This window comes from Perca flavescens, chromosome 14 (genome assembly GCF_004354835.1).
Source record: "Perca flavescens isolate YP-PL-M2 chromosome 14, PFLA_1.0, whole genome shotgun sequence".
Classification (NCBI taxonomy): Eukaryota; Metazoa; Chordata; class Actinopteri; order Perciformes; family Percidae; genus Perca; species Perca flavescens.
Genome location: NC_041344.1, coordinates 5,672,602 through 5,694,637, shown reverse-complemented (window position 1 = coordinate 5,694,637; position 22,036 = coordinate 5,672,602). Strand labels below are relative to the sequence as shown.

The 22,036-nt window shown below is 41.7% G+C and overlaps 1 protein-coding gene across 1 annotated transcript in view; it reads right to left on the bottom strand.

The window, feature by feature from the left end:
• Positions 1–22,036, bottom strand: part of LOC114568534 (venom phosphodiesterase 1) — a 50,983-nt gene that overhangs the window by 16,658 nt on the left and 12,289 nt on the right. Inside the window, exons 2-17 of the mRNA XM_028598150.1 lie at positions 21,242–21,376; positions 20,008–20,133; positions 17,194–17,254; positions 16,208–16,305; positions 15,254–15,333; positions 14,491–14,610; positions 14,050–14,159; positions 11,828–11,893; positions 11,598–11,670; positions 6,767–6,875; positions 5,506–5,628; positions 3,962–3,993; positions 3,561–3,688; positions 2,960–3,029; positions 2,253–2,340; positions 1,083–1,255 (exon numbers count right to left, since the gene is read on the bottom strand). Of these exons, the coding sequence (XP_028453951.1) occupies positions 1,083–1,255; positions 2,253–2,340; positions 2,960–3,029; positions 3,561–3,688; positions 3,962–3,993; positions 5,506–5,628; positions 6,767–6,875; positions 11,598–11,670; positions 11,828–11,893; positions 14,050–14,159; positions 14,491–14,610; positions 15,254–15,333; positions 16,208–16,305; positions 17,194–17,254; positions 20,008–20,133; positions 21,242–21,376 (1,592 nt within the window). The remainder of the gene's footprint in view (positions 1–1,082; positions 1,256–2,252; positions 2,341–2,959; positions 3,030–3,560; positions 3,689–3,961; positions 3,994–5,505; positions 5,629–6,766; positions 6,876–11,597; positions 11,671–11,827; positions 11,894–14,049; positions 14,160–14,490; positions 14,611–15,253; positions 15,334–16,207; positions 16,306–17,193; positions 17,255–20,007; positions 20,134–21,241; positions 21,377–22,036) is intronic.

Here is a 22,036-nt window from a genome sequence, read left to right as displayed (position 1 = left end):
GAGGTCAGACTCACTCATCACTGATGTTAACAGGATTGTAATTGCTGGTTAAGGTATTCATCATTCTGTGATTACTTTCACTTTGAGTGAAAACCCCTGACCCTAAAAGCCAACAGCCGCCTTTTTAAAATGAATGAATGAATGATTTCTGTGATGCAGTTATGTCTGTGTGTTACATTACATTACATGATGTGTCATTTAGCTGACGCTTTTATCCAAAGCGACTTACAATTGCTATATATGTCAGAGGTCGCACACCTCTGGAGCAACTAGGGGTTAAGTGTCTTGCTCAGGGACCCATTGGTTGATGTATCGCAGTGGGAATTGAACGTGGATCTCCCACACCAAAGGCACGTGTCATATCCACTGCACCATCACCACCACCACCTGTTAGAGGATGGATACCCGACCCGAGCCCGACGGGACCCGACGGGCCGGGCCGGGTTCGGACAGATATTTAGAAATGATGTTCGGGTTCGGGTCGGGCTCGGTCACATCAGCGCGATAAGGCATTGAACGTTTGAAATTTAAAACAGCTTGTTATGTGTGTGTTAACGTGCGCTTGTTTCCCCGTGTGTGCTGATGCGCTCATCTGTTGACATTTCCGAATGCCTTCCTCCAGTCGCTTAATAAAAGCGGGCTTTCCACACAAAACAGACGTACATGTGTCATTAGTATGAGGAAAAAAAACGAGATTTTAACTGTGTCAGGCTCGGACATTAATATCTTAATGCCTGTCGGACTCAGGTCGGGTTTGGTTACTGCTCTGTTGGAATCGGGCCGGGCTCGGACAGAAAAATGCGGCCCGATCCGCACTCTAGTGTGTGTCTCATTTTTGTAGTTTTAAGTGACTCATTTTGGGCCAATCCCTGATTTTTTTTCCCTGAGTATTTGTGTTGCCTACACTTATCTAGTTCAATTTCACAACGTTAACAACGTGTTGAAGACTTGCAACTGTTAAATTAAATAGAACGCTCACATGATTAAAACTTCCACCACAACGTATCGTCGTCGGGGGGGAGTCATTGGCAATCAACTCATTCTCTCGTTTAGTAAGTGAGGATGTCATGGAAGGTACCCACCAGGGCAGGACAGGAGCATCCCAGGCCGTCTGCAGGGTCGAGGCTGGTCATCGGACACTGAACTGGAACACTCTGCTCTGCGGGGGCCGCTGGCGTGTGGTGGGGCCGCCTCAGGACGTGGTTCATACTGCCGTGGCTCCCGTTGTTGTTAGTGGGAGAGATCTGCATCACGTCTGCACGGAGCGATGAGTAGTTTAGTTTAGCGGTCCACACCCGTGTGTGTTTGTTTACTGCAGATGTGTGTAGTTAAAACATTTCCCAAAGCTCACTTTTTTTCAGACTGAAATCTTGCATGACAACAGTAAAAGTAATCAATCGCTGTTTGCATTTAGCGTGCTTTACTGTAGCTAGCTAGGGTGGTATTGGGGGGTCATCCCTATGTTCTAACATAATAGAACATAATTCCCTGTTTTTCCCAAGGGTTAGATAGAGTGACATAAGGTTAGATAAAGTGACATAGGGTTAGATAAAGTGACATAATTAACAGAGCAGCCAAAGAGCCGCATGCAACTCGAGACCTGCAGGTTTTCCACCCCTGACCTAATCTTTCCTCGTCTAGGCCTATTTGCCATGGAATTTGGCAATAATGCTGGAAAAAGTAACAGTACCATAGGACCCTATTTTTGAAAAAGGGTCCTTTGTTCCCCAGTCTCATACAAAGAGGGTAATATATGACCCAGGGAACATAGGACCCAGGGAACAAAGGACCCAAGGAACATAGGACCCGGGGAATACATAGGACCCAGGTAACATAGGACCCAGGGAACAAAGGATCCAGGGAACATAGGACCCAAGGAACATAGGACCCGGGGAACATAGGACCCGGGGAACAAAGGACCCAAGGAACATAGGACCCGGGGAACATAGGACCCAGGGAACATAGGACCCGGGGAACATAGGACCCAAGGAACATAGGACCTGGGGAACATAGGACCCGGGGAACATAGGACCCGGGGAACATAGACACACTCCCGTGGTATTGTATGGGAACGCGGGTACGGGTCCGTAAGTTACCCTCTTTAGCGTTTAGCGTAGCGCCATTTATACCATAGACGACGGCGCCGATTGGACGAATCGCAAAAAAAACCCCCGACAAATGACTCTGAGCCTGCAGTTTAGCGAGACGCTTACTGCAAGTGGGAACTCGCCAAGAAACGCCCGTCCACTCACCACACATGAGATTGTAGAGCTCGATGTTGGAAAAGGGTTCGATTTCCGTTTTGTAGTGAAACTTGGGTCCATAACTGACAAACATGGCCTGCAAGAAAAGAGGGAGGAAGACACATTGATTTCAGTGCTACAATGGCAACGGTGGCCATGTTTAGGCACAAAAGGGTCAAGATAGTTAAAAAAACTATTACAACTTAAGGAATAACTGCAATATAACTACATACGGGAAGTTTATTGCCATTAAAAGGTGCTCTAAGCAATGTTGGGTGACGCCACTTCCTGTTGGCTAGCTCGCCCCTCCCTCCTCCTTAGCCCGTCCCCTCTCCCTCCCTTCTGTGCTTCCGCGCACTAACCGCCCCCAACCGCCCCCAACCCCCACCCCCAAATCCTTTCTGTCGGTTATTGGCTGGCTGGTTTGTTACGTTTGGTGGGTGCAGGTCGGCGCAGTGTGTTTTTGTTGGCGTTTGTGGAGCCTGGGATGTCTACAGAGACAGCGTTTTTTTACAGTGTGTTCAGGGGACAGGCAGCTAGCGGACAGTGAGGAGATGTTTGCTGTATCTGACAATACGTGACATCGCTTAGAGCACCTTTGATTGCAATGATAGAGACATGTTTTCTTAATATTTTAGAGGGAGGCTAATGTTATTTGAGAGACATTACTGCTGACTGCTGACTATTGGAATAATATGGGAATCCTCGGTGCTCACGTGCATGCTCTCAGCGTCGTTGTCATAGCCGTGAGCCCCGCCAGAGCAGAATGTGACAGAACCGGGATATCTGTGTGGGACACACGCAAGAACTTTTTAGTTTTCACATTAAAAAAAATAAACATATCGGTCTCTGATAAATACTGAAATGCCGAGTGTGCCGAGCTGGAGGAAGGAAGGTGAAGGAACACCCTCTCTCTCTCTCTGAAATGACCTGTGAATGACCAAAGTGAATTACAATATTCGGAAAGATTATCATGGAATTAATGCCCAAGTACGCCAAAAATAAAGTGCCTACTAGAGCTTTGATGCCCGTACCCGTGTTTTCCATGTATCACCATTATGAAAATTAAGGTGTATTCTTCTCACAGTCTACAGTCCTTTTTTCTGTCATGTCAAAGCAATGCCTGTTATTACTTTCAGTTATTGTGAGTTTTAACCTGGCCTTTTCTTTTTTTTGTGCGTCGTTGGTACTTTCCATGACGGTGTATTTTGTTTGGAACTATTGGTGCCCGCACTCAATTTTTTTTTTTTTTAAACTCCAGACTACAACTGCAAATAAGAACCAACTAAACAACCGATGGAGGGCGGACACGGTTACCTCTCAAACAGCCATTTAGGGTCCACCAGGACGTTGACATCTTCGATGCGGCGGCTGTTGGCAAAGTGGAGGCGCTTTGGCAGGTTGGCCTTCAGGTACGGCTTGATCTTTTGATCTGGCTTCTTACACTGAAATCCCCAGAAACACAGACAAATATCTTTATTTTAAATAAACACTTTTGTTTTTATAAAACTTCATTTCTTATGTTTGGCAAAGAAATTTGACAGCATTTCAAGAAAAACCAACAACCAATAAAGTCCTTTTCAATGTAGCTTTTACTTCCATGTAAGTGTGTGTGGTTTTCATAAAAAATTTCATAAGAAATGATCTCATTTGTCTTGGCTCTCCCATTTCACCCTATACAGTTTAAAGTTACACATGTGAGAACGTGGAACACTTACAGTCATGTTAGCAACGAGTCCGGCTGAGTCCACTGGAAAGCAATAATAAAAGGACATTTCTGTTAAAGCCAAAACCTTTGCCAAAAATAATAATGATCCAATTTAATGTTACATAACACCTATCCTTAACCATGTTGATACACATGCAGGGTATAGAATCAACTCTGCAGTTGAAGAAATGTTTTTGTTGACGAAATCTCTCACAGAACTTTTTATTTCAGCAGAAGAAAATGATTCATGCGGTAGGGATGGGGACACACACACACACACACACACACACACACACACAAACACACACCTTTTTTATTAGATGTTTTTTAAAGATATTCTTTAAAAAAATAAAGCTATCGGGTGGTGGTGATACCATGAAATGCTAATGCTATTGTGAATATCCAACAAGACATTTTTATACACGTGTTATTAATTAGCAAAGTGCTGCTTTTTTTTTGGTCAATATCAAGTCCGAAAGTCGCACACAACAGATCACAAAGTCCAGTGTGAAAGAACATCTTTTTAACTTGCAAGCGGATTTCTTATGCAGACTTCTCAGGTTGTTGTTGTTGTTATGTGTAGAAGAGCTCAACATGATTACCATGCAATGGATAATTACTCGGGATTTAACCGTGCCGGCTATTATCACGACATATCGCTATGAAAAGTAAAGCACTGTAATTCAGGGGAGGCTGTGAGGAGGCATATAGCAATTTGGCACCAAGAGACGGCGTCAGCGTCATCATGATTACCCTATTTATCCAGCGCCCAGTCACTGTGACTGCTCAGTCCATATCACTGTAAGACATCTTATTTTGTGCCAGACAAAGCAAGGATTCCCTGATTGATTGCAAGTATTGTATGTTATGTCAGATCTTCATGCACGACTGGCTTCATTTGTCTGCACTGGGTATACCATATGTGGTCTTGTGGGAAAATGTACTATTGAATGAATGAAAAAAAAATGTAAACAGGAGCCGGCGCATGTCATTTATCAACAGGTGTTACGATAAGGTTTTTCATGTTTTAGCTTGTTCTCAGTAACCAAATGATTCTCCAGAAGCCCTTTTATACCATCAGTGTTCTTGGGTCAAAGCAACAAGGCCTCTGAACCACGTGACAATATGGGTTGTTTGTTCCCTACCCTCTAATACGACGCTCAAGATCCTTTTATGAAATAGCACCCTAGCAGTGGCAGAAATATGACCTCCTATCTAAACCAGAGAACAAACGCGGTTTGGAACGTAAAGCTCGCGATTTTAAACACGTCTTTATTATTGTGAAGTGGTTGCAGTTTGATTATGTTTTTTGGTAGGCACAAAAATGACTTAGGGTTAGGTTTACCCTAACCCTAATGTGGTTTGGGTTCAAATCAGATGCTCGTTCAATTCCTGAAGGTTACGCACATGACGCTGAACATGACGTAGGGTTAGGGTTAGGTTTGGGTTAGTTTACTTTTGACTTTTACTTCTAACTGGGACTCGAATCGCAATCGGCTGGATTCTTGCTCAGTCAGCAGCATTTGCATAGGCAGCCTCAGCATGTTTACTCACGCACGGTGTCTTTGGTTTTGGCTCTGATGCGTCCGAATGGTCCCTCTGTGACCCAGTAGTTCTGGATGTCGCCGACCAGCTCCTGCAGCACTTCCTTCCTGTCGCAGCTTGTGTCCTCCATACCTGCAACAGCAAACCAGCTGTTTTATTCATCTCTCTTCTATGATGCTCCATCACACTGTTGACTAAAAAGAATATACCAGTGGTTTTACAGGTCATCTCATGAACTTGCGTGTGCTTTTACACCATTACACTGCAGTTGTTTTGTTGATTTCCATCCAGAAATCGGTTTTATTGGTTGTGCACTAGTAAAACATGTGTGCGTGGGATATCAGACAAACAAGGTTGGAGAGTCAGCTGCTAAATACAGTATCAACCTGTAAACTTTATGAAACTACTACATTTCTTTTTAACCGGATCCAGGTTCGCTAATGGTTCATCTTGTTCATAAGACATTGCTAAACAAGTTAGAATTTTGAAAATGAGATGATGCTTTTTCAGCTGAAAATCCCTCAAGCCTGTGCTGTCGAAGCTTCCTGAATGAGGAAGACTTTTTCAAAATACCAGTTGGTCACTGCAATGGTTCTCAAAGTGGGGTCTGGGAATCCTCAGGGCTCCTTGAGGGGGTTCCAGGGGGGTTCCCAGCGCAAAAGGGCATAAATGAGTGCATGTATTTATTTATTGTTACTATAATTCCGTCCATAAGTAACAAAGTGACAGAACGCATGATTATATGGGTCATTGGTTTCATACACTTTCTGTAATAAAACAGCTAAAGCAATCAAATGGTGGACCCTGGGATGAAATCTTCAAATTACATAGGTCCGTGGTCTTATTAATGTCAGTTTAGGGGTCCTTGACGTGAAAAAGTTTAGGAACCACTATAGGTCACTGTGCGGACTCCCAATGTAATGAACGTTTCAAGTCTACTATTTTCAGAGCAGTCAGAAGTCATACCCTTCTTATTTAAATGTTCTTTAGGTTCTGCCATTTCATCATTTTTATGTAACGTGAGGCCAGGGATTTGTGTGGCACCAAAATCTGCCTCAGCAGCCGGCAGTGACTGAATAAGTGGAACCTATAAATAAAAAAAAAAAAACCTTGGAAGTGAAACTGGATCGGTCACATCATTGCATTGATCGGGTGGATTGTATCACAGCATCCCTTATCTAACTCACACATTACACCACTACCTGTATTTGATCCATGACTACATTGTGATTCATTTGTTTCAAAAAAAAAGCCAAACATTGTGTGTTACCATGATCTGCCACGATGATGATGTTGATGCAGCGGTGGAGGCCAATCTGCTTGAGGCCGTTCATAAGTTGACCAATGATCTTATCCACCCCTTGGATTGCTTCAATCAGCTGTGTGAAACAAATGAAACAAATGCACACAATCAGTAGCTGGCTAAAAAGCTCAACTGTCTTTCCACAAAAAGCTCCCATTGACCAACTTGCCATGGGCAAAGCAGAGAAAGGGGAGGTAACCTTTCCCCTTATAACCTCATAAGGTGCAAGATTCCAAATTGGTCCATCTGAGCTTTCATTTTCTCAAAGGCAGAGCAGGATACCCAGGGCTCGGTTTACACCTATCACCATTTCTAGCCACTTTTCATGCCATGGGACGGGGTCAGGTTACAATAACAAAAATTAAAGCAATACATAAGAGACAATAAATAAAGGCAATAATACAGCAAATCAATATAAAAAAAAAGTCATATAGCCTCTGTGATAGCCATCATTTAGGATGAGCATTATGTGTTGAGCAGACTCATAGTGGAAGGAATGAGACTTAGTTATCCTGCTTAATCTCTCTTTCCCCCCTGAAACACATTTTATTTCATTTCATTTGGGACTCTGAGGGCAGCTTGGCTGAGTTAAGGCTGGCTCCTTCAGGCACATTGTTTCCATTGGAAACTAAGGCAATGTGAGAAAGGCATTTGAAAAAAGGGGATCTCCCTGCCACACGCCAACAATGAGATCATTTCTCACGGAAAGCTCTATGCTGTGTCAGGATAAGGAAAAGGTGGAAAAGTTCTTCCCGAATGGTAATGCCAGGGAAGCATGGATACTGTCAAACTGACTTTGCTGAAGAACTCAACTACTTCTACCGCAGATTTCAACAGAGCGGCCATTCCACGGAGAGGAAAGCACTTATGGACGAGCTCTCAGTTAAGTCATTATCCGCAGCAGCGGTTGTAATATCAGACGGAGGATGTAGAGAAAGCTTTCAAGAGAGTTAACTCCAGCAAAGCACCGGGCCCTGACAACATATCAGGTTGCCTACTGAAAACCTGATATAGGCAACTCTCAGCAATTTTCTGTGAGCTCTTTAACCGCTCATTAGCACAGCACTCCGTCCCTGCCCCTGTGGAAGTCTTCCATCATCTGTCCCGTAGCCAAGAACAGCAACCCAAGCTTTAAAGGCTCATTCTCACTTCTCAATTTGCCTACAGGAAGGACAGAGGCATTGACGCAGTTATGACGCTGCTGTACAACGTCCACATGCACCTGGAGAGACCAGGGAACTTCGCCAGGCTGGGTGGTTTATTGACTTCTCAAGTGCATTTAATACGGTGCAGCCTCACCTCTTGGGCCAAAAGCTCCAGAAACTGGGTGTCAGCCCACACCTGACTATGTGGGTCCTCTCCTTCCTCACACACAGACGGCAGCTGGTGAGATTCAACGGCCACTGCAGCTCAGTCAGAACCATCTCCACAGGTTGTCCTCAAGGTTCTGTGATCTCCCCAGTTTTGCTCAGCCTATACACCAACGACCGCAGAAGTGAGAATCCCGACGTGGTATACCCGAAGTACTCCGATGACACAGTCATCGTGGACACCACCGGCTCAGCGCAGCGACTGCAGTCTGTGGTGGACAACTTCTCTCTCTGGTGCAGGGGTAACCACCTAACCCTGAACATCTCTAAAACCAAAGGAGATGGTCATAGATTTCAGGCGCTCCTCCACCAACTCCACCAACCCCCACTGCTCTTTAGGTAGATGGCCAGACAATAGAGGGACTGGAAGAGTAGAAATACCTTGGTCTAATTATCGAACACAAGCTGACTTTTTTAAAGTAACACCGACCGCATCTTCAAGAAATGTCAACATTACACGAGTGGCGGCGCCAGGACGGGTCACACATTACAAGACATTTACCGAGGGAAGTCTGCCTGGTCTCGACAAAACGCACAAAATGTGCAATACCAGGCATGAGACGGGAGTTATTTCCTCCAAAAAACGGATGTCTGCAAGAAGATAGCTATCCATGTTGTTTTTACAGCACCTGTACTTTCTTCGGAAGCTACGACGAGAGACCTTAGTCCAAGACGCAGTTACTTCTTCATTTTCACTTAACTAATTTTAAGCCAATCCCTGATCTTCTCCTAACCCTAAGCACTTTTGTTGCCTAAAGTAAACTAGTTCCATTCAACAACGTTAACTATGGGTTTAAAATTTGCGACTGTTATGTTAAATAGATCGGTTTACGGCTTCGTGTTACGGTCACTGTCCGGCAGGGCCGGCGATTGCTATAGTTATGCTATAGCTACCAGTTATGATTAGACCAAATGTTGGTGCCATCTAACATACATGGAAGCTAGAAACTAAAATGAACATACATTGCTACTCTATCGCTGACACAGCACTGTGGACATCTGGCAATGAGAGACTGGGGTGGTGGGGGCGCAAAACTCAATCTCGCCTAAGGCAACCAAAGGGCTAGAACCCCGCTGTCCGGAAATGTATACAACGGTCACATATGCCGTTTTGGAAGTCACTGGCAATCAACCTATTCTGTCGTTTAGGTATGAGGAAATGCTGCTAATAGATATATATAATAATATATAATGAGTATGACACACCAACTATACGTGTGCCAGTTGATATTTTGACAGTTTTTTTGTTTGGAAAGTTGTCCTTAATTCCTGTGACGTTTTTTAGTGTTCTTTGACAGTTTTAAAATTTGGATGTGCATGACTCCAAAAATGGTAACGATTGTTAGCCGCTCAGCAGCGGGTAGACGTGGACAACACATGATGTCATTGTTACTGGAAATAGTCTGTTTGGGTAATTGTATCCATTAACGACAGTAATAGTGACCAGCTGAAAGAAACAGAGGAATAGAGACACTCACAGTACAGTCAACAACGTTTGTCATGTTTAGTTACAACTGTAAATGTTATTTGATGTCATGTGTGAATCGGCCATTAACCCACGTTGTGATTACATGAAGAGGTCATCTTCCTTTCCACATATGCACAATTAGTTGGTGGTGGAAAGAGATTATCTTTAGTCCTTAGGTTTGATTGGCTCAATGGAGTTCCACTTGACAAAACATGACCCACCTCAAATTCTAGACGTGATTAGGCCTGTTTTCTAACTGTGCTACATTAGGGATAACCAGGGGTCTCTAAACTCCATGTACTTTAAAGACATACTGTATGTTTTTAGGGTAATTTGAAGTTGTAGTTTGCACTAGTGTTGTACTCGAGACCACCAAAACCGAGACCAAGTCATAACCAAGACCAGAGAGTATCGAGACGGAGAAAAGACCGAGACTTTGAGGGGTTGAGACCGAATCAAGACCAAGACCAGACTAGAGCGAGTCCGGCACTGCGTGCTGGAGACGAGACCAAGATTTTCAAAAAGTGACTCGATCCTTGAGTGCTACGACACTGGTTTGCACGTTGCACGAGTGGCGGCGCCAGGACGGGTCACACATTACAAGACGTTTACGGTACAGATCCACTTTTGGATCTGTCGCGACACCTCCCCTCATTTGTACAATCAGTTTTTCCTCCATTTTTGCAACGTCTAGCAGAAAAAGGATCCCACGTTCTCCCCGTCTCCTCTGTGCTCTACTACTATTGGATAGTCGCGTCGCGTTCAACGGATTCATTTGCATAAAGCTGGGCATCGGCCAGCTTTTTGACGCGCTACATTTGGAACATTTGGAACAATGCATGAACATTCATGCTTTGCGTGAACGTTGAAGTTGCTTGACGTCACCCATAGGAATAGAGTGGAGCGCGACGCGACAGAAGCGTGGAATCCCTGACAAGTCTGCCTGCTCTCGACAAAACACACGAAATATGCAATAACAGGCATGAGACAGGAGTTACTTCCTCCAAAAACGGATGTCTGCAAGAAGATAGCTATCCAAGTAGTTTTTTTGCAATTTTGCAAATTTACAGCAAAAAACGAAAATAATATGCATGAGAGAATGATTGGGGATGCGCATGCGCATCGGCTCCTCTCTCAAATTGCGTCTTTGGAAATTCACACATAGCGATCTCCGCTCACGGGAGCCAGCGCCAATTTGCCTCCGATCTGGGGCTATTGTCGGCGATCTCCGAAAACTGTCGGCGAGTGAGAAATCAGGGCTAAAACTGGTGCCAAGTTTACTATACCGTATCACTGACAGGTTATTCATTAAGGCTCATAAAGAGTCTGACTGCTGACACGAGTCTGAATGTTTTATTAGCGTTATCATTACATGTTTATGGAAACTTTTATCTGTGGTACATGAACGGACTTCAGACCTTTTTAATTGAGCTATAACAAGACGTATCTGTGATAACCGTCGGTAATGGACATCATAAAAAAGGCTAATGTGTCTAATATGATTTTGATTTTGTTGTTTCAGCGCCGTTTAATCGCATTATTGACAAAGGTGGAAGTCAGGTGAGGTGGACACTAAGATGTGATTAAAGATTTACAGAATGGATAAAAATTGAAATGAAAAACAAATGTGAGCTTGGGTTTGTCTTCATGGATGCTACAAAAGACAACAGAGAAAAATGAAAAAATCTGAGAAGTAATGTATATAATAATAATAATAATAATAATAATAATAATAATAATAATACATTTTATTTATATAGCGCTTTACATGGTACTCAAAGACACTTTACAGTAAAACTGGCACGTATAGCACATTAAAATCACATAAGCAATAAAACCAACACATATTAAAAGCAATTAAAAAACAATAAAACCAGTAACTATCTATCGTTTAACTGACCGATTCATTGCTTTTCTTAGCTTTCGAGTCATGATCTGATCAGTGATCAGGTGAACTTACCCCTCCACTCACAGGTCCGTAGCTGTGTCCAGATTTATCAGGTTCTTCCAGATACAATGTGTAGAAATCTGGTCTGGAGGAAAACACACATATATATATATATATATATATATATATATATATATATATATATATATATATATATATTTAACTTTAGCACCAATGCCACCAGAAAAACAAAACTTTATGGCATTTGCTGAATTGCTGAGCACTTTATTGAATACACAAACCTTTCGTCATCTGGCAGCTGTAGCCACTTCAGCACCGTGAATACTCGTTCTTCAAATGGCACTTTACTAAAAATAACAAGACAGAGGGAGAGAGATGCAGCAGTGGTGAACGTATCTTTAAAAGGCACTGTAGCAGAGTGGCATCATCGTTTTGCCCGAACAAAATGGAAAAAGTGACTTTGCGGCATTTTTGGGGTTTGCTTAAGTTCACACCGAACAGTATCGATGGGTAAAAATGAACAGACAAATCTTTTTGAATGACTCTTTTTAGTGTCCGGTATGTACCAGGGGCAGCCTGTCGTATGAACGTATCAAGTATCTTTTGAATCACCGACATTTTCCATACATACTGCCCACGCACTCGCTCTTATCGTACTGTTTACACTGTCTGCTTTGGTGGTTCGGTCGCTCAGAAACATAGGAAGATGGACAACCAATGAATGAGCGGGAATCATTGTCTCGAACACGTACACACTAGTGCAGTGGTTTCCCCAATTTCTTTTTTTCTCTGCTGGCTCCCCTTTTGTAGATACAAATAGTGTCAAGCCACCCTAAAATCATGTTATCAAAACATGCTCGGTTTTGTTTCGGGAGCCATGAATGTACAGATATTTGATCTGATTCAAGTTGGGACCTTTCTCCGGCAATGATGGACTCCTTTCCTCTGGTTTGATACCAGTATAGAAGACCTTAAGAGTTCTCATTCCCAACAAATGATTACAGGGCTCTTTTGGAGGAAGACCAAGAGACATTCCTGTGTGTCAGCAAGTGATTGCTCTCAGGTGGATACATGAACTGAAGGAGTAAATACACTGCTCAGAACTTCCAGAATGTGAATGCAATATAAATGGCTGTTTACTGGAAACAAAGATGGTCAAAACGTGCCTTAATCGAGTGATACTACAGCAAGGAGTGCCAATGTGCTGACCTTAGGGCATGGGCTGATACATTTGTACTTCCAATGAAACCAACGTCCCTCATCCCACACTGATAAAAAAAACATGTCTCTGACTGTGTTGCAAAATCAGCATAGTGTAGTACTTTACCACCAGAGATTCAGGTTTGACTGTATTACTTAGAATCGCTTTGATAGCATGTAATATCCCCAGGCCTGTATCAGTGAATCACTCTTTTATTGATATTGCATCAATATCTCACTTGGATCAAAGTTGAAACCAATGTTTAAAATGGTAAACACTGAGCTTGAACCTATTCATAGTTATAATACAATATTTATAATATTTGAACCTATAATGTTTTAATACCTACAGTATTAAATATAGGGAAGTATCTGAAACAACTCCTCTAATATAGACTTAACCATCCGCCCCGCTGACAGTATCTGTAACGGCTGTACGGCTGAAGAGGGCTTAGAGGGCGAGGGTTATCAGGGGGAAGAATTAACATGGAAAGCATCGGTGTCGCAAGATGCCAGTTCTCACAAAGACAGTGGATTGGGTAATATTTTTCTAAGGAAATATTACATTTTGCGTGCCTTTTTCTCACGCATTTGCCAACAACAAGCCAGTCATAAAAATGTTCTGTTTGAAAAGCAAGAGATTTCATTGAACAACAGTTCACTGTGGAGCTACAGAGACCGTGGATGGATTACTAAACATCCGACCACAAAGAAACATAAAATGACTACAAAGCCAAAATGACAAAAAAAAAAAAAGGAAAAAAGATCACAAAGTGTATGTCTTTCTCCTATATAGGAGAGGTAGTGGGGCCTTTTGCATGTCTGTGCCCAGGGGCCAAATGTCTACTATCTGCCCATGGCAGTGACAGCCAGGAGGAAACACAGCTGCCTGACCAGTCATCTTTACAGTAAGCTGCAGCTTATCTGCAACACAACAGTACTGCGGGAAGTGTGTGCTAAAATTACCTGAGGGTATACTGTTACATCTCTATGTTGGCCTTTAGCATAGAGCATAGAATGGCAACATTTTCCATCTCAATGTGGTACATCGATACATGGAAACCCAGTATCTATCTTTTATTATATAAATTGCACACGAGAATTTCTCAGACTTCAAAAAAAAAAAAAGAAATTGTAATAATTATATCTAAAATTCCCACATTATACTGTATGGGACATTGCACTGCCTGTTCTTTGGTAATGGTGCACAGCCAGTAACTTTGGAGACCAGGTAATCGTCCGGCAGGACCTCCTATTCTGGCTTCCCAGAATGCTTTTGAAAACACACGCGCGCCGGTCTTACCCGTCGTAAGGTCGGTAGATGTTGGGAAAGCTTCCGTTGATTTTGACGTCTGATCCTGGCCAAAAGAAAGTCCCGGACTTCAGTCCCTGTTGCTGCGCTGTGTGCCAAATCTACAAAGACAAACAGGACAGCTCAACACAGGCCAGGGTCTCATTATACAGTCAAAGTCATTTTAGTTTGATCTCAAATGGGCCCGGACCATTGAAATCATTGCATAATAACAACTCCAAATTCCCATTTGTTACTGACGCAAAGAGTCTCCTTTAGCGTCTAGCCCTTTGGCGTCAAGATTAGACGCGCTTGGTCGGGACTCTTGGCGTCACTTTTTGACGCTCTAGGTCGGAGACGTACCTTTAACTGACACGCGGCGCAAGAGCGAGACAGGTAGGATTAGGATAAAGATGGCGGGTGGGGTTCTGACTCAAAGCTAACCAGACTCACAGGCTGCCCGAGGTACCAGTCCGGGTTGTCTTTCTCGGGACCGGACAGACTGAAGGTGGCGTCAAACACGGGGTCGTACATAGTGTTGTCAATCAAACCGTTGGACTCTGGATAGAGACCCTGAGAGGAGAGGAGAGGAGAGGGTGTGACCGTTATTTGGATATGAACCGGTTTCTCAATGGAATACATCTGTAGAAGTTGATTTGTGACAATGAAAAAAAAAAAACTGAAAAGAAAAAGCTGTAAACAAGCTGTTAGTCAATAAAAGTAAACATGTCTTTCCTGGAAAACAGAGACTGTCTGTCTGACAACAGCTTTAGTTTGACACCCAGCAGCATCTGTGTGTGTGACCTTCTTGACTTGTGCATATGCTTCATGTCTATCTATGAAAAACACTCGTAAGGTTTAACATGAATCAACCTCTAGAGGAGCGTGTTGTTGTTGGAGACAGTTCACCCCAAACATGAGATGCTACATCTGAAGGGAAAAATAAATTCAAAACTAGTACATTGAGAACCACTGCCTTAAGCCACACTGGGAAGACTTACAAAGGGAAATTAAAGCGGCTGGGTAATAACGGTAATGTTATAACTTGCAATTCAGCTACAAATGATGCATGTAGGGTCAGAGGGTAAATACGGGGTTTTTTAAGCCACAGTCCTATAACTTGAAAACATGAAAACCACCAAAAAAATACTGCATACTGCACAAGCTCATCTACATCTGTTTACATACTGTATCTATGATATATGAGTGTCTTTACCGTAACAATGGTGTAGTGGTTGGGGAATGTCTTGCTGGGAAAGGCTGCCTGCATGTACGGTGCCGAGGTTCCACACTCCTCTGTGACGGGAAGAACGGAAGACAAACCACATTAGCTGCCACTTCCACTGAAGACATCTTCATCTTTATTATAAGGGCATGTGCGTCATCGCCCAATATGCCCTACTACACATGGCGTTAACCAGTTTAAATGGAAGGAAGTGCGTCTAATAAAACCAACAGCATCTGGATACATTCATTATAGAGGACATGACTGAACCACGCACTAAAACGTAGTAATCCTTACTTACCCAGACATGTGCACCCACATTGAGTACACATTAAATAGGGGAAGTCAATTTAAGAGCGGGGTGATTCATGAGCTCCGCGCGGTATTTAGAAGATGAATCCTGACAAAGTGGGGATTTAGCTATACTCGTTTTGTCTGAAAGACATGACACATTGTCAAGGCCTGTGTTTTTCAAAAAAACCTCCAGGTCCTGGTAATGAAGAATCTTACCAGTCACTGGAGAGCCCATAATCATGAGATTGCCAAGCAGTTTTGAAAGCACCGTGAAGAAACACTTAGAATAGTCGATGAGTGGTAGAATGAAGTCGATGTGATGTGATGGACATTACCTGTTTGACAAGTTTCATTTGACTGATTTTCACCTTGTACCGCAATTCTACTGAGTAACCAAAGACTGCACCGAAAGGAAGCAAATCTGGAATGCTCAGAACTGGCCTGAATAATTTACAAGTTGAATTTGTAAGGATGAATGTACTGCAGTTGTCCGTCCTTGATTAAAAGCCCTTAGGTTCCTCACCGTGAACGGACGTGTCAGAGGCCTATGTGCGTAGGAGTGTCCTAGTTTTCCAAAAATACTTTGTCTGGTTTTGACCACGTGACATGAAAATTAAAAGTGGAACAGGGCGTAATGTGGTTAAGACTAACTGAGTTTGTCCAGAACAGGGATGAGAGCGCTCCACGTCTGCAGGTACTCAGCCCGCAGTCCATCCAAAGAGATGAGGAGCAGAGGCTGCTGCCTAAAGCTGTGACGGAGGGGGGAGGGGAGGGGGGAGATGTAATCAGAAAGAAACACACACAGTGATGAGATACAGCGCCCAGTTGCTGTTACAAACAAGGAAATGCATCTCGTTATCTTAACTTTATTATGTGATTAATGGAAATGTGATAACTCAAAAGCAACAAAAAAAACAAAACAAAACTGCTCAATGTGCAAGATAAATAACGTTTCGTAACTCTTAAAGGTGCCCTGCCACACGTATTTCATGACTTTGTGGTAACGTCTGAAGTTCTACCATGGACTCTGTAACATTTTTTAGTGGGAAAAATGCCTTGGTTACCTTGTTTCAAGCAATTCTAGAGTGGTATAGAAAGCCTGCAGGAAGACACAGCTCGATTTGTGCCAGTTCTCATTAATATTCAACGAGCTAAGCTGTTTGAATCCGATTGGCTAACAGCTAGCCAATGAGAGCCTGGCTGTCAGAATCCTTTACCCAGCCGAAATGGGCGAGCTCATGAATAGTAATGAGCTCAGGCAACATGATGTCAGACAGACCAGCTTTTGTAATTGGCCTGATTTCTCTGCTTATTTCTTTTCAGTGGCTAGAGCTGACAGAGGAGGTAGCACTTCATTTTCACATTCACCACATAACACAAACACATATGGACCTAACATATTTCAAAAAATGCAAGTAAAAACGGTTTTGTGTGGCAGGGCATCTTTAACTTCAAACTAATGATAATTATAGAGTTCGGTCTAGACCTACTCTATCTGTAAAGTGTCTCGAGATAACTCTTGTTATGATTTGATACTATGAATAAAATTGAATTGAATTGATAACTTCAACCTAATTTCATCCGATCTACAATCTTGTTGCGTTTCTGATTATGAATCTCTCACATGACATTCTTACCCTGCTGGGCATGTGGGGGTTAAAAGGTCCTCACACTTGTCCTCCACCCACTCTTTCTCTCCTACAGCAGGGTGGCAAAGACACATGGTGCGTAAACAACAGTTACATTACATGTCAGAATATAACCATTGTACCCAATAATAATAATAATAATAATAATAATAATAATAATAATAATTCGCTTTCATAATTACACGTTATTTGTGAAGGACTTTTCATTATTAAAAGTAATCCCAAAGTTGTTCTGAGTAAAAGAAGGAGCAAATGAATACAAAGTTTAATGCTTTCTTAATGAGAAATATTTTCATGCCCTTCTTGAAAGAGTCAGCTGTTTTGATCTTTATCTGATAATGGTGTGAACAAAATACAAAACATCAAATGAGGCGTTCATAGCAGCAGCTGATAAAAGTTGTGTTTAAGTAGCTCTGCAGCCAGACAGCAATATCTTACAAGCATCAGAAATGAAATCAGGCGGTAAATACACTGTGCCAATGAAATAATCCCCGTCCAGCATAATCCTGTTAAAGTACAAACTGGCTTGAAATCGCAAGATGCACTTAAACTAGATGCTGAAAGGAACTATGACCAAAGTCTTAACGGCCGAAAACAAGACAACAGACCCACACAAGTCTTTTTCTGTCTCTCAAAGTTTGGGAGGCCACTTGTGTGAGTGGTGATGGGGCAGTGGATATGACACATGCCTTTGGTGTGGGACATCTGGGTTCAATTCCCATTGCAATACATTAACCAATGTGTCCCTGAGCAAGACACTTAAAGGTCCCATGGCATGAAAATTTCACTTAATGAGTTTTTTTTAACATTAATATGAGTTCCCCCAGCCTGCCTGTGGTCCCCCAGTGGCTAGAAATGGTGATAGGTGTAAACTGAGCCCTGGTTATCCTGCTCTGCCTTTGAGAAAATGAAAGCTCAGATGGGCCAATCAGGAATCTTCTCCTTATGAGGTCATAAGGAGCAAGGTTACCTCCCCTTTCTCTGCTTTGCCCGCCCAGAGAATTTGGCCCACCCATGAGAAATAGAGAGACATCATGGCTTTCAAACGAGCAAAGTGGCAGTTGGTCAAGGCCACACCCCCACCCTCCACCTTGAGTTAGATTTTGAATGTGCACAAAGTTTTGGACATGAGCAGAAATCTTGCTCAATCATCTGAAATATTACAATCAAGAGGTTTATTAATACATTAAATGAATAATGTATCACTGAGGTGAATAATTGTCATATGCACATTTACGGAGGTTACTTCCCCAACAAAAGATGCAAAAAAGGGAAGAATAAATGATGCCTAAGCTACATTTGTGCTGACTCAGATATAATTAGAAAAGTCAATCTAAAGGAGAATAAATAGATGAAAGCAATACAGAATTCCTGACAGCCTTACTGCAATATTTTCCATTATGTTGTTATATTTGGATTGTAGCCTAATGTTTCCCTTTACATAAAGATAAAGGTAGAAATAACAAATAACAAATTCACCAAAATGCAGAAAATGAAGTGTTTAATGCTAAAGAAATTCTGGGGGAGGACCCCCAGACCCCTACATCATAAGTCACCAAACAAATCTGGAAGCAAAACCTTGGCCTTTGACTTGCCAGGCCAGTTATTATTAGACCAAATGTTGGTGCCATCTAACAAACTGGAAGCTAAAATGAACATACACTGGCTATTGACAAGCTGGGCTAGCCAATCACTGTTAAAAAGGCTATAATAGTGGTTTCTGATTCTCTTAAATCAACATAATTTTCTTGATTAAAAAGATGTTTACATATTTGCCAACCAATATTTTCAAACATGTTCAATTTCATACATTTTCCAAGGGTGAAATCCATTGCCTGCCTGTTAACAATAATATATATAAATAATAATAATAAAGTAATTGAATTGTGAAGTATTTCTCTTTGTTTGAATAACTAATCAACCCTACCTTACACATTAATACTGGAAAAAGAGCTCATTTGGTGTAAAAACACATTAAGTCATTTTACGGCACGATTTTGAATGACGACCATTCTCCGTAAATAAGGGCTCCCCCTCCCTACAAAAGCCAATTTAACCACTGGGGACCACTAAGGTCTATATAAAAGAGACTTCAGATACAGTATTAGGGGACCACTAAGGTCTATATAAAAGAGACTTCAGATACAGTATTAGGGGACCACTAAGGTCTATATAAAAGAGACTTCAGATACAGTATTAGGGGACCACTAAGGTCTATATAAAAGAGACTTCAGATACAGTATTAGGGGACCACTAAGGTCTATATAAAAGAGACTTCAGATACAGTATTAGGGGACCACTAAGGTCTATATAAAAGAGACTTCAGATACAGTATTAGGGGACCATTAAGGTCTATATAAAAGAGACTTCAGATACAGTATTAGGGGACCACTAAGGTCTATATAAAAGAGACTTCAGATACAGTATTAGGGGACCACTAAGGTCTATATAAAAGAGACTTCAGATACAGTATTAGGGGACCACTAAGGCCTATATAAAAGCATCCAAAGAGCAGCATGTCATAGGACCTTTAACCCATAGTTGCTCCAGAGGCGTGCAGCTTCAGACATATTTAGCAATTGTAAGTCGCTTTGGATAAAAGTGTCAGCTAAATGACATGTAATGTAATGTAATTTGTTATCTGATCGAAATATACCCAGTTTCCTACATGTTGCATTTAGGGGTTTATGTAACACTAACTTTGTTTTTTTAGTCTCTTCTGGTTAAACAGCTATTTTATCTTATCTTTATCCATCACCTCACTCGCTCATCCTCTTTCCTCGCCTCTGTTCCCATACTCACCGTGGCAGACATGTTTGTAGTTTGTGCAGCAGTCCCCTGCAGACGGACAGTCATCGGAGCAATGACATCTGCTCTGGGTTAGCCTCTTCTCCCCGCAGCGCAGCTTTGTGCACTCCCACTGCTCAGCTGCGGTGAACAAACATGGAGTTAGTACACCGCACTATGCAACCCGGAAGGTGTAATCATTTTTCATAATCAAATGCAGAGGTGAAAAGTGTCTGTGGGGATTTTCTTGATTTCTGGAATGTCAGGTGCCTATTTAAATGTGACGGCATCTCTGAAGAATGTTGTTCTTCCTGAAGTTTAAAAATAGCTCCTATCTATAAAAAGAATATGTAGGCTATTGGTGACAAAGTTAGAGGGGTTTTCCATGTGTTATTATTAGTTATGCTATTTGTTGTTGCTCACATCATAACATGTTATATATTATATAAGCATTTGTTGATGATTAAGACATTTTTCATAAACTTACCATCAAATAATTTGGATGGCTATTATAAGGTTGCATCTCATGAATATAATACAGTGTTAATGGTAAATAAAGACTTTGTAAAGCATCCGTAAACGTTATTTAGATCAGTGTGCAAATAATCAAATAGATTGCCAACATAAGATTTTAATGGGGGCCAAATGAATGCTGCTTGATGCTTTTCAAACCACTTATTATTCATTAACTTATTACTATAAGCATTAGTTACAACTTTATACTGTAATATCCATCCAAATAATGTTTATAAATGGCTTACAAAACAATGATTTACCACTGACAAAGTAGCAGCTACCTTCCTTAATGTATAGACACTGAACTAATGATAAAATAACATTAATTATAACATTGCGAATAACTCAAAAATGAGTAATAAATCAAAATGTTGTTTGTTAACAGTAAAAATAACTATTAACTGTTTAATTAACTATCAATTTACCATTTATTAGCGATGCTATGACTAGTTACAAAGTGTTACCAAAAGAAAAAAATAAGGTTACACTTTACTTGAAGGTATCTACATAAGAGTGACATGACACTGTCATGAACGTGTCATAAACATTATAAACAAGTCATAAACGTTTATGACACAACGCTTCTGTCATTAAGTGTCATGCGTTTTTTGTCATTTTGACAGGTTAGGGTTAGAGCTAGGGTTAGGGTTCATGTGTCGTGACAGTGTCATGTCCCCCTTATGTAGATACCTTCATGTAACGTGTTACCGAAAAAAAAAAAACAGAGTCTTACTGGGGAGAGTGCAGATATCATGGTAGTCATAGCAGCAGCTGTTGCTGGCGTTACAGCTGTGGTCACATCTGCAGCCGGGGATCTGGTCGTCATAGGGCTCGTAGCATCGATGCCTGCAGGACGTGTGGGGCACGACTGGAAGAGGAAGACGGGACAACAACTGGTTTTTAATGCTTCGTCTGGTTATTTTGGCAGCTCTCCTACAGATCATCCACATGGGAACGGCAGCCGTGGATACAAACTCTACTGCGGTAATGATGTGATTTACATTTTCAAAAAGTATTCGTTATTTAACATAAATGTAAGGCTCTCAAAATAGCTCAGACTACTTCTAGAAACATCCTATTCTATGATACTACTTCATTGAGATGACAGCCTTATAAAAATAATGACTGTTAATATACTGTAAGAGAAAACATTTTTTATTTTGAATTACTAACTTCTCATTAAGTTTAGTTTAAAAAAAATTTCAGTCATTTCTAACTTACGACTTACGAAACTTACGAAACTGGTAATAAACAACATATAAACATAACATTAATGCTTAAAAAAAAAAAAAGTTAGCCTAATAGCTGGTTTGATTTGCATTGAGAGATGATTTTATGGAAAGTACCCCATGCCAATCCATAGGTGAAGGGTATGTGATTATGTGGGGGGGGGGCTATTTTAATTCCAAAGGCCGAGGGAACTTTATCAGGATGCATAGTATCCTGGATCCATGAAATAACTGGCGTTTAAAAATAAACATCTGCCTCATGTGTACAGTACGTATGGTCCTGGATTTCAATCTCACTC